Source organism: Austrofundulus limnaeus, unplaced genomic scaffold, assembly GCF_001266775.1.
Source record: "Austrofundulus limnaeus strain Quisiro unplaced genomic scaffold, Austrofundulus_limnaeus-1.0 Scaffold1351, whole genome shotgun sequence".
Taxonomy (NCBI): Eukaryota; Metazoa; Chordata; class Actinopteri; order Cyprinodontiformes; family Rivulidae; genus Austrofundulus; species Austrofundulus limnaeus.
This window is the reverse complement of record NW_013953753.1, coordinates 3,942-16,293: the sequence shown is the minus strand read 5'-3', so window position 1 is coordinate 16,293 and position 12,352 is coordinate 3,942. Positions and strand designations below refer to the sequence as shown.

Sequence of the window (12,352 nt, the reverse complement as noted above, 5' to 3'; positions counted from 1 at the left end):
ATTATTATTATTATTATTAATTATTATTATTATTTGTGATTACTACAGGAAGCCCAGCACCCGGCCCAGTCCCCAAAGACCGCCTACGACTCTACAGTATGAGATTCTGCCCTTTTGCCCAGAGGACCAGATTAGTGTTGAATGCCAAAGGGATCAAGTAAAGATATCTTCACTGATTCTGTTTTCTAAGAAATCCACCGGAGCTGTAAAAACTAAACATTCCTCTAATCCTCGCTCTGAGAAAGTTGCACAAACCTTTTGTGTATGTTTTAGGTACGATACCATCAACATCCACCTGAAAAACAAACCCGACTGGTTCCTTGAGAAGAACCCGCTTGGTCTTGTTCCAGCGCTGGAGACACCTGCTGGTGAAGTGATCTGTGATTCTCTGATCACCTGTGAGTACCTGGACGAGGTGTATCCTGAGAAGAAGCTSCTRCCAGCCTCTCCTTWTGCTAAAGCCCAGCAAAAGATGATGCTGGAGTATTTTTCCAAGGTATTTTAGATGCAAAAGCTGCTTCTAAATTTTTAGATTTTATTGTTTTTGACACCTAAGCTGCAACACTTTGTTTTTTAGGTACTACCATACATTTACAGGATCCCAACAGCGAGACTGAAGAATGAAGACACGTCCGGACTGGAGGCCGAGCTGAAAGAGAAGTTGATCAAATTTAATGAAGTAAGGTGCAACGTTTTGCAAATGAGTATATATATTTTTATGATTTCCACCACTATACACACAGTTTGACATTTGATGGGGGAAAACATGGATATTTTCCAGGATTTGAAGAAGAAAGACACAAGATTCTTTGGTGGCGATGCCATCACAATGATCGACTACATGATGTGGCCATTTTTTGAGAGACTTGAGGTGGTTGAGTTGCATCAGTGAGTGATACATTTTTGGAACAGTAATAAGGTTCAGTTAAAAAGTAAAARATGTTCATTCAGATTTAGCTCAAACCCTTGGATACAACTGGATGGTAAATATGTTCTATTCTCCTGTGAATGATTTACTTTAATTGTCTTTCCAGCCTCCTGGACGACACACCTGAGCTGAAGAAGTGGACWGAGTGCATGTTTGAGGACCCAGCTGTTAAATCCGTCTTGCACAGCGTGGATACCCACAGGGGCTTTAATAAAGGTTATCTTGCTGGAACCCCCAACTTTGACTATGGCCTTTAGAAAACAGCTAATGTTCATTTATCTTTGTTCCAAATCAGGACCGTCTGTTCTTGTGTTGGAGGTTATTGAAGTCAGTTTGATAATCTGTTTGAATCGGCCTCTTTCTTAAAATAAAAATAAACATGTAATCCCTCTGTTTTAAACCTGAGTTTTTTTTAATAATAAAATTTGACTTAATAAATCCCTATACCCAACATATTTTTTGTTACACACTGTATTTTAAAGTCATAATGTAATCTTGAGTTTAAGTAAACACACGAGAGAAGCTCCCAATACACAAAAATTGAATTTTCTAATTTTTCATGTTTGAAGAAAGTGCATACAGACTGGTAATGTGCACAATTTCATCTATACTTTTTTATATATAATAAATATAGTCATACATTGATTAAATGCTCCTCACTCATCAACTTTCAGTTTAAAAGCCTTTACAACGAAAGTTTCGTGATACAATTTTTCCTCCTCAAAATCTTAATTTCTACTATCAGAACTAATATTATATATTAGTTGCCATTCATTATCAAAAGACTCAAACCCATTTGAATCATTCACTTGATTTTAGGGATTTTGTGGTTAAATTATTTTTGTAAGCAGTTGAAAACAATCCGCCTTGCTGGTTTTCTATGTCACTCTGCATTTCACCTGTGTCAAAAAAGACAGTAAATTACAACATATATATTTTCCTGCTCAGAATCAGATCGGATCATGTAWATTTAAATAAATAAAAAATTTACAGTAGCGTTTAAATGTAATTTGTAGAGGGAGGGGTGTTTGTGGTGCACTTCCACTGCCTGGCCAGTAGATYGCAGTATGATGCAATATTCAATAAAGTCCACAGCAGAGGTTAATGAGCATTAATGCTAAGCTAACTCGAGCATAAGTTAGTAAACGATTTTCACAAAGATGTTCACTGTTAAAGCGATGTTCAAACGGGTTAGGAATATAACAGGAAAGAGAATAAACGAGTCACAAACACCAGCAGAAACAAGTCGTCGAACGTCATTCGCTGCTATATGACACACCCACACCGGAAGTAGCCTTCAAATTAAAATAGCTTTTTATACGCGCTGCAAGGCGCGCTTATCAAAGAGTTATACAACTTTGTGGTGGTTGATGCAACAGTCTGTGTTTTCTATACATTTTATCGTCGGTGGAACTGCAGCAAGTTCCGACTAAAAGGGAAATATGTCCACTGAAAAATGTTACTCTCAAGGTAGGATTGTAAAATATGTACACATACTGCTTTTATTGTCACGGTTTTTTGTTTTGTTTTTTGCTAGCTAAGCTGTTATAAATGTCAAAAATATATAAATTAGAGATACTTAAATTAATCGTGATACTATAAAACCGAGAAGGCACATACAAGAAAAAGACAAATAAAAAAAATAAAACATAATTATTAATGTACCCTTTTGTTCGTTATTCAAATGTTGTGGTCACAAAGGTTAATGTGGTGCTTTCTAGTTAATAACTAAAGTGCATGGCTTTATAGCTAACCAGATTTTGATCATTTGATTCTTGAGCTCTAAGCTGTGGGATACTTTTAAGCAGAACACTAAATGATTATAGTTACTGTGTAAGAAGAAAATGTATGTAATGTAATTGCTGTAATTGAATAATAATAAATACAAATAAACAGTAATTTTATTAATGATTTCAGGAAGTGCTGCACCCGGCCCAGTCCCCAAAGACCGCCTACGACTCTACAGTATGAGATTCTGCCCTTTTGCCCAGAGGACCAGATTAGTGCTAAATGCCAAAGGAATTAAGTAAAGATACATTTTTAATATTATTTTTTAAAAAGCCTTCCCTGTGTCTTCATCTTTCAGCTGTAATATACTACCACTGTCCCTCCTCTGCACACGTCCAGTCTCCCAGGCAATCAACCTCTGAGGTACAGTACCTGTGATGATCTTTCACCTTTTCGTTTAGGTATGACACCATCAACATCCACCTGAAAAACAAACCCGACTGGTTCCTTGAGAAGAACCCGCTTGGTCTTGTTCCAACGCTGGAGACACCTGCTGGCGAAGTGATCTACGAGTCTCCCATCACCTGTGAGTACCTGGACGAGGTGTATCCTGACAAGAAGCTGCTTCCAGCCTCTCCTTATGCTAAAGCGCAGCAAAAGATGATGCTGGAGTATTTTTCCAAGGTATTTTGAGGGTAAACCCTGCATCTAAATTTCATTTTGTTTGATGTTGTTTGTCTCGTGCTTTTAGCATCAAATAACCATAACACTGGTTTCTGTAGGTAACACCCTACTTCTACAAGATACAAGTAGGGAGAAGGAATGGTGAGGACGTGTCCAAACTGGAAGCTGAGCTGAAAGAGAAGTTTGCCAAATTAAACGAGGCAAGTTGTCGACTTGTTTGTAGCTCTGATGTTTAACATCGACGCTACACTGATAAATTTTGTTGTTTTTTTTAGGATTTAGTAAAGAAGAAGAGCAAGTACTTTGGTGGCGACACTATCACAATGATCGACTACATGATGTGGCCTTTTTTTGAGAGGGTCGAGATCTTTGAGCTGCAAAAGTGAGTATAATTATTATTTGATTTTAAATAAATAAGTTTTAATAATGTAACACCTCAGCATCAAACTGTACAACACAGCAAAATTAGAGTCGACATTTACAATAAACAGCGGGGATTATCACAAGAACAGAGAACATGAATCATCTTTAGTCATATAGTTTAGCTTTTTAGACTGACTAACTAGTCATAACGAATAATTTTATACAATTTGAAACAAGAAGAGRGCTTCATAGGAATCTGTTAACAGTTTGAGCCTTTCAGTAATTAGATGACGAGTATAAGACTTTACTGGTAAAAAAGGTTAGGTCCTGATTGATACCATGTTTATTATGGAGTATAAAAGTACTTGAATTACTGATAATAGTTTTGTTATAGACTGTTAGGAACAGAGTACATAATTGTAATCTTTGCATACAACTGTTAATGTGCTGATGTTGTCTCCTATGAATAATTTACTTCCCGTTGTCTTTTAGCCTCCTGGAGGACGCACCGGAGCTGAAGAAGTGGATGGAGCGCATGTTGGAGGACCCGGCCGTTAAATCCACCATGACCAGCCTCGACACCTACAAAGCCTACAACAAGAGTTACGCTAATGGGATACCTGATTACGACTGTGGTTTGTAAAAAAAACAAAACAAACAAAAAAAAAACTGTCTTTTAATACTCCCGGGTCAGGTCTGCCTTTACTTTCAATGAGCATTGTCTTAACTTGCATTATTTCTTAAAGGCAAAGTCTGAGTTGTCAAGAAAGGCATCTGAAACACTTTAAGTTTGTTTTTCTTATAATAAAACTGAAACCTTTACAAATCTCTGCTCTGAACTTGTGAACTGATTGATAAAAAGTGCAAAGATCTGACACCAGGAAAAAAAAATCACAAAAAACATCTTCAAAGGCAGTAAAAAAGGTTTAGCATGAACATTAAAACTAGTAATAGCTGCCAGTCAAATAGTTGAAAAAACAACACTGCTGTAATGTTTGTTAAATGGTTCAAATTTAGACTTAAAATATGACATGTAATCTTCTAAAACATGTTTCTGCAGAAAGAAAAAACACATTGAATTATATTTGTTAGGCTATATTCTACTCTAAAGAATAGCCATCTGTTCATCCTTGTAACGCTGATATTTAAAGAGAACTACTGTGCAGAGTGGCCAGCACTCATCAGCTCCTCCAGACTGTGGCGCAAACGTCCGTTCGATAAATAAGGGGTGTATTCTTCAAGGAGAACGGGCGCGTTTCTCAACATCTCCTGGAAATGCCTGACGGCGTTTGCGTAGGGTTCCCGTTGCAGCACCAGAGMCCTGAACAAATTAATGGGCTCTGCTTTGCGAAAAGTCTCGGGAAGTTGGAGTTCCGCCGGCACTTTCGGGTTCCCCACCAGAGCGTGGTGAAGTCTCTTCTCCTGCAGGCTCATCTGCAAGAAGCGGAACACGTCCTGCAGCCTGCGCTCCAAACACTCGGCGCCCCACGAGGCGGTCCTCGTGCTCAGCAACAAGTGCAACACGGCYGTTTTTAGGTGGTAGCTGATGAGAGCGCTCGGTCCGGTTAGACCCGACTGCTTCCTGTGTAGGAAAGTAACGATCTGAAGACAGTGTAGATGGCAGGAGTTCTTTGGTAGGCGTTTGGCTAAATATTTCAGGAGGTTTTGCTCGTAGACTGCAAAAGACAGAGGCCAGTGTGGGTCTGGGCAGCTGTCGCGATCTGACGGAAAGCGCGACACAAAGTAAGCATCTGTCCCCCACAGCTGAACCGCCGGGATGATGTTCAGCCCGATGACTTTTCCTGAGGGGAATCGGATTTTCAGAGCGCCGGCGGCGTCCAGGTCGCGAAAAGTGACGTCAAAGTCGTACTTGTGAGAGATGCGTCCCCACGCTCTGGTCACGGCGATCTGAAACCAGCTCATGACCCGATCTTTGGCTAAAAAATGAGAGTCCTTGGAGCACAGCGGCTCATCTGGACCGTGGCTCACTTGGACTGTGTCGTCCCTGCTGTGTAACAGACACAGCATGTCCTCCCCCAGGTCCACGGAGCCGCAGAGACAGTCGTCCTCACCCCCTCTGAATCTAGTCGCCTTTACTGTGCCGCAGCCTTGCATGTCTGGAGCTACGTCCGTGGAGGAGCCGCACCACAGATCGTACCGGAAGGCACGGGGGTCCGCAGGTGACAARGCCACGATAAGGTCACACGTGAGGGGCTTGAACACCTTCCAAGACTCAAACATGCTTCCGATCCCGACAAAGTCCCCAACTTCCAGATCCGCCTCGCTGTCGTGCACCGTCCTGAGCGACTCGAGCAGGTCGTCAGCAAATCCCTCGACAAACTCCCTCACCCTCCAGCGCTCGTGGTTTGAGGTGTAGGTGCCCTTGTCACAGAAGTTCCTCAGGACGTTCTTATCAAGTGCTACCATCCTGTTTGGGAGAGATCCACCCTCGGTTACGTCTTCGTCCTCAACTGCCCCGAGTTCACTGTCGGCGAGGTCTACCCGACACATCTCGATGGTAAAGAATATCACAAAAGACACCGCGCTCCAAAAGTACCAAGCGTACCCGTCGTCGGAGCGGCTTTCCTCCTGCCTGGAGTCCATCTGGGAGAGCTCCCTCTCGAGCCTGGCCTGCTCCATTTCCAGCCTCTCCTCGTGCTCCCGCATGCGAGCCACCAGCTCCTCGTCCTGCTCCGGCGGCGTGAGGTCTTCTTGTGGAAAGAGCAGGGGGTGGTTTAATATGGCAGCGGCCACCACCATGCACACGCGTGCGACGGCTCCCTGCATCTTCAGTTAGTTCTTAAAACGTGCGTGATCCTGCAGCTCAGACCCTGAAACAAAACAACAACAAAATAAATAAATAAAATAAAAAGTCAGTTTCYAAATGTTTGTAGAAATGAGGGTGAAACTCAGTTATTTCGGTTAGGCACTCCACCCACTGCAGGAAGCACATGTAACATTAAAAACAGACACTGTGTGTAGAGTGACGCACTTGTCCACTATCAMACTTCGCAACACAAAAGGAAGGAAGACTGCGACGTTTAGAAAAATGATACTCCTACACAACCCTGTTCACCTACGTTACGCCACACTTCCTAAAACTTACATCTCAGAAATATTTACATCCTTTTCTAGACTTATGAATAGTGTACAAAAGTGGGTTTTTAGGAACACAAATGTTGAAAACACAACTGGTCTTCCTTCCTGAATGTCACTGAAAAGGATATTACATAATTTTCGTCCCAAGCATAAAGTAGATGTTAACCCTGTGTGGAGACACAATAACCTAAATTGTCACGATAAAGCTACAAATGGAGTCATCACGAGTTCGACTGGGGACTTCTTCTGGCATATAAGAGAGGGGAATTTACGCCTACATGTTCTGAGTTCACTGCAACACTTAAGAGAGGGTGGGTTGGTTTTTGTAGACCCAGGATTTAAAATAGCAGCAGTAATGGAGTTTGTGACTCCACAGAAACCCGCGAGACTTCCCATYACTTACTCACTGGGAAGCTGTCCAACACTCACATGGATCCCTCCATCAAAACAAACAGTCAGACAAGAGGCCCAAGTTTCAGTTCTAGAGTTACAAAAAATGTGAACAAATCTAATGTTTAATGTCAAGATAATTGCCTTTGGGGTGTATTAGCTATACTTTGAACTGATGGATGTGTTCAGTGAGGAGAGTGTGTTGCAGCTGGAGCTAATTAAAATCATGTCACTAGATGTAAATTAATCAAATTCAAATTAAAAGGAAGAAGCAGGGGAATATTTTAGATAACTGAAACTGGTTTATTTTGTATGCCCTCAATGTAGTTGTTACTAATCACAAGTTTTATTTCAAATATTCAAAATGGAAAAATGATTCTGGATATCACAAATATAGTTTTGAATATCAAATAAAAATATTTACTAGTAAAATAATATTGTGAGTGTCTTTATTGTGAGTTTTTTATTTTATAATGAATGACAAAGTACATTTAGCCATCCGTAATTACACTCATTAAAAGCAAAAGTACAAGTATTTAAAATATATTTTGAGTACTTCATGAGATGCAATACTAACACAAAAACGAGTGAAATTAAAATGTCTAATGAACAGTGAATAAACAAAATTAAACATGCTTTCTGGCAGTGTTCATCACAGTGCTGATAGAAAGTAGTTAGAAGTTTCGTTTGATTATATGTCAGAAGGGTCTGCCATACACTCCTCTGTAGCCTTAGCAACAAAACAGAGAAAGCTGAAAAGTGGCAGCAGACGAACTTTTTTTTTTTTTTTTTTCAGACCAATGAGTCACTTCACAGCCTGGTCTGCGAATAAACGATTCTTTCATCTGTGTGAATGAAACTTTACAACAGAGAGCAGCTGAAAAAAACTTCAGAACTGTTGTTTTACATGATTTAACAAACGTATAAGACAGTGTTTAGGAAATGACTGCTAACAGAGCTACAGTTTTAGCTAGTGTACTTACCTGTGTTCTCGTCTGCATGATGATAAAAGTTCATTTGGCGGTTCATCCGGTGACYGCTCACTCAGCAGCCTCCTCTTCTCGATATTTCCTGACTGTGTGCGCTCCACCCATGTCAAAAAAGACCGCCCTGCCTCCAAAGGGAGTGAGCCCTCGCTGCAGCAAAACGTAAGGGGCGGGGTCGCGCCCGAGGCCCGAGCCATACCATATATGGAAGTAGCTCCATTACACTCCTGATATGAAGGGGGCGCTACATCCATGATCACTTACAAATGCTTTAACACAGCAGGTGCGCTTTTTCGTCATATTTTTATTTTTAAAAACTAATATTGAAAATCGAAAAACGGGTGTTGGTCCTATTTTTATTTTATACTCCAGAAATAGAAGAAAAGTCAATATAAAACTAGTTAGCTAATGTTTGTTGTGCTAATGGCTAGCTAGTTATACATGTCATTTTGATGTTATAAGCGGCGGGATGATAAAAATAAAGCGGATTAAACGTTGTATACAAAAATGAAGACTCCATTTGGTTTGCTATTACTAATCAGTGCAAAAAAAGTACAATCTTTTTTGAAAGATCTTCACCACTTCCTGAGAGCAATGAGTTATAAACACCAGAATACAGTCAAAAAAATAGTTAGCTAGTGTTCATTTATTTACAGGGAGCCTCTTATTATTGAAATGAATTTGTTTCATATGAAATGGTCTGACCTACTATGGAAGCCCATTTCAGCCACCCTGTTAAAAAAATAAATAAAACTTGTATCTCATAATTATGAGATACTATCTCATAATTATGAGATAACTATCTCATAATTATGAGATACAAGTTTTATTTTTTTATCAGGGTGGCGGAAATGGGCTTCCATAGACCTACAGTGTTAAACGTTTAAAAAAAACGAAACAATGGACAATTTCCCCATTTTTGGAGAATGAAATGAAAACAATAAACTATATTTATATTAACGTTAAATTTACTTTTCAGATTTGCTTTCAACACTGTTCAAGATTTTTCTAATAAATATTTCTTTAGAAAAAATAATGCAATCCATTTTCATTTTTCAAGGTTTTGTTAAAACAATATTCAGATAATATTGTGTTGAAAATTAGGAATAATCAATAGATAGTTTAGTTGAAAATTTATTGCTTCGGACCAGGCTCTGACTGTATTAAAACAGACTCTTATTTTGAAATACCGAGTTGCTAATACCAGAAGTAGCCTACCGCTAACGGTTGCGGTTAGCAAGAGTTAAGTAAATAAAGTGCTGGTGTTATGTGGAAGTTGAATAAAACAGAAGTAACTCCCGGTGTATATTTTTATTATGTAATATTACTTGAATTTGTAGCATTTAAATTTACGTAAACATTAGTGCAAATTATTACGAGGTTTTTTTCAAGTAAATCTTTCAAGTTCTTTACAACAGTGCACATGTGTCAAGCACAATATTGTAGCACGACACCTCACAGCTACAGAGAGGTGTAGCTCTTGTTGTAGTTCAAGACTTCACCACCAGGTGACGGTTTTGAAGAACCTTTATTGGATTCTTCTTCATGAACAAAACAGACAAAGTGAAACTCACAGGTCTTAATAATGACTAGGCCTACCACTCTCACTTATGGTTACTTCTGCTGAACAGTTTAACACAAGTTAACAAATAATGAACACACAAATAAGAGTAACACAACAGACTAATTGCTGAAAGAACAATATTAACCAATTCCCTAAAACGATTTAGCAACACGAATCCTACCCACAATCCTCCATTGCAGTCATATGCCATCAAACTACTGCACACCAACAAATGTATTCAAGCAAAAGAAACCAGAAACTTATGTTTTATTTCGACCATGTCTTGTCCTCTCCTTGAAAAGTGAAGCAAGGGAATGAGGAGCAGCAGCCTTTGTGTGCGCATGCACCCTCAGTTTGAGCCCAGAAGAGTAGAAATTACTTAATATATTTATGTTTATGTGCTGTCCAGAAAAAGCACTTAAATATTACTGGTAAAATAATATTTACATTAAATTTTTTTGTACAGTAATATTGATATATAATATAGCGCATATTGTTTATTTAGTAAATTCTAGTAGTTTAGAGATTTTGATATTTTTTTGTAAAATTTAAAATAATAATTAAATAAATGTTACCGTACTCAGGACAGGTCATGTTCAGACTAACAAACATATGGAAATAAAAGGAGTCTGGATCACCTTTGTAGGTGGTTTGCATAAAAACCTGCATTTAGAGTTATCTGAACACATTACAATAGATTAGCATAAATTGTGGCTCCAGTGTGAATGGAGTCTAAGGCCCATTTGCAGAAGGAAACCCAGGAAAGCAGAACAACTCTAAACGTGCACTTTGTAAGCAAATCATTATTAGGGTATTATTAGGGCCACACATCAAGATTATTGTTTTAAATTATGTAAAAGTCATAATATTACCAAAATAAAGTTGTTATAATACATTTAAATATAAAGTCATAATATTACCAGAATAAAGTCATAGGATTACGAGAACTTTTAGACAAACATTGGAGGCTGTACACAGCAGATGTGAGCCGAGCCGACCCAGGAACGGGAAATAGATATCTCATGTAAAATACCTTTTTTCCTCTCCTAATTAAAAATAAATAAATCTTGTAGCGTGGCCCTAATATTCCATCATAAAATAAAAGCATTTAACATTCACCTACCGTCATCATCCCATAAAATAACTACAATAAAAKCGTGTCGATCCATGATCTGATCAGATTAAAGCACATAAGAAGCATTTGTTCATGAATCATCCCTGCAGCTCGCAGCGGACTTCTATGTAAACCTAAAAACTTTATCAAGTTATCAAATACAATAAAGTTTAAGCAGACAAGCAGTCACAGTTCATTAACAAGAACACTGTTAGGCAGAGTAAATATATTCAAACAGGCACAATTACTCAGAACTACWAGAGGTCACAGGGTTGGCACTTTTATATATTTCTAAAATCTTTTCTGCCGTGGCCTTTTTGCCACTTTTTTGAAGCATCTCGATCAGTTCCTGTGATGCGCGCTTGCCCCTCCTCTCCACCCACATCCCCAGTAATTCTAAAGTCCTCTCCTCGGCGTCCAATGGCTGGTTCAACTTAACATTGTCAATCTCAGTTTTTGATATTCCACTCCGTAGCGCTATTCGATACATATTAACCCACCCAAGCTTGTTCGCTATGTCAGGGAGGAGAGGCTGCATGTCGACTGGAACTGGAATGAAGAGAAGAAATAWATCATCCAATATGCACTTGTTTTAAAGCAAATTAGATATAGAGCTTTTATTTATTTTATTGTTTTCTCTTACCCTGAAGAAGCGGGTTTTCCTGTAAAGCAGAATTATACTGGATGTTAATATGTGCAGCAATAAAACAGAAACAATGACACGCGCACTAGCTTCACAACAACACAGTCAGACACAAAAGCAGAGATGGTGTCTGTCAACGAACCTGGCCCTCCTACATAAAGGGGCAGCTTGATCAGAGGAAAAGCAGAAAAATGTTGAACTTTGCAGCCCTCTTATAAAAACTATAAAACATCAGACAAAAAGCGTTGGTAACTTACCGGACTTGTTATGTCTGTTGATGATTCTGTGGGGGGAAAAAAGAAAAAAGTTTGTGACCCCATATRAGAACTCTACCAGGTTTTTCATTCTATATGAGGACTTTAGTAGAAAATAAGATGCCATGCCCTCTAGTGGTTGTATATACAGCACACAGGTAGAAACACAAAACCTTTGGTTTGTCCGTTTCAAGACAAAATTGCATATTGAAAACAACCGTGTTGTTTTTTTTGTTTTGAAAACCTAAATGTAAAAATACAAAATCAGACTAATAAAAAAAATCCACAGTGTTGGATTTTTTGTTTCAGCTATCTAAATCCAAAATAAGAGATACGGTCGTTTTACTGTGTACAGCGATAACGGAAATGATAGAAGTCACAATGGCTGCACCGTATTCACAATAACTTGGAATATTAAAGTAATTTTGTTCACGGTAAAATCATCTGAGATGCATTGACTCCCTCTAAATAAGACAAACATATTCATGGTGAGAAACTAAAAATGTATAACGCCAGGAGTTCAGGCCTTGATTTCCTGTTCCAGCAGAAGGTCCTAAATAGTACCCTAATAAAATAGACAGCTTGTGTTTGCTTTAACC

At 38.8% G+C, this 12,352-nt stretch overlaps 4 protein-coding genes across 4 annotated transcripts in view; 2 read left to right on the top strand and 2 right to left on the bottom strand.

Moving 5' to 3' along the window:
* Window positions 1-48: 48 nt before the first annotated feature.
* LOC106535070 (glutathione S-transferase omega-1) lies at window positions 49-1,379 on the top strand (the record flags this gene model as incomplete). The annotated part of the gene is given in 5 exon segments (XM_014031947.1): window positions 49-157; window positions 274-496; window positions 578-679; window positions 782-888; window positions 1,035-1,379. Coding segments are annotated over 5 exon segments (692 nt in total), but the record flags the coding sequence as incomplete, so codon positions are not given.
* Window positions 1,380-2,214: 835 nt separating this feature from the next.
* LOC106535069 (glutathione S-transferase omega-1) lies at window positions 2,215-3,698 on the top strand (the record flags this gene model as incomplete). The annotated part of the gene is given in 5 exon segments (XM_014031945.1): window positions 2,215-2,398; window positions 2,846-2,954; window positions 3,118-3,340; window positions 3,439-3,540; window positions 3,616-3,698. Coding segments are annotated over 5 exon segments (545 nt in total), but the record flags the coding sequence as incomplete, so codon positions are not given.
* A 685-nt stretch (window positions 3,699-4,383) lies between these two features.
* itprip (inositol 1,4,5-trisphosphate receptor interacting protein) lies at window positions 4,384-8,891 on the bottom strand. The gene is made up of 2 exons (XM_014031944.1): window positions 8,176-8,891; window positions 4,384-6,534 (listed from the first exon to the last, which is right to left on the bottom strand). Exon 2 carries the CDS (start codon window positions 6,488-6,490, stop codon window positions 4,859-4,861), a length of 1,632 nt encoding a protein of 543 aa, XP_013887398.1. The 5' UTR covers window positions 6,491-6,534; window positions 8,176-8,891; the 3' UTR covers window positions 4,384-4,858.
* Window positions 8,892-10,615: 1,724 nt separating this feature from the next.
* fas (Fas cell surface death receptor) overlaps window positions 10,616-12,352 on the bottom strand; it is a 4,424-nt gene continuing 2,687 nt past the window's right edge. The window contains exons 7-9 of the mRNA XM_014031943.1: window positions 11,757-11,782; window positions 11,500-11,518; window positions 10,616-11,405 (exon numbers count right to left, since the gene is read on the bottom strand). Coding sequence (XP_013887397.1) covers window positions 11,101-11,405; window positions 11,500-11,518; window positions 11,757-11,782 — 350 coding nt within the window. The 3' untranslated portion in view covers window positions 10,616-11,100. The remainder of the gene's footprint in view (window positions 11,406-11,499; window positions 11,519-11,756; window positions 11,783-12,352) is intronic.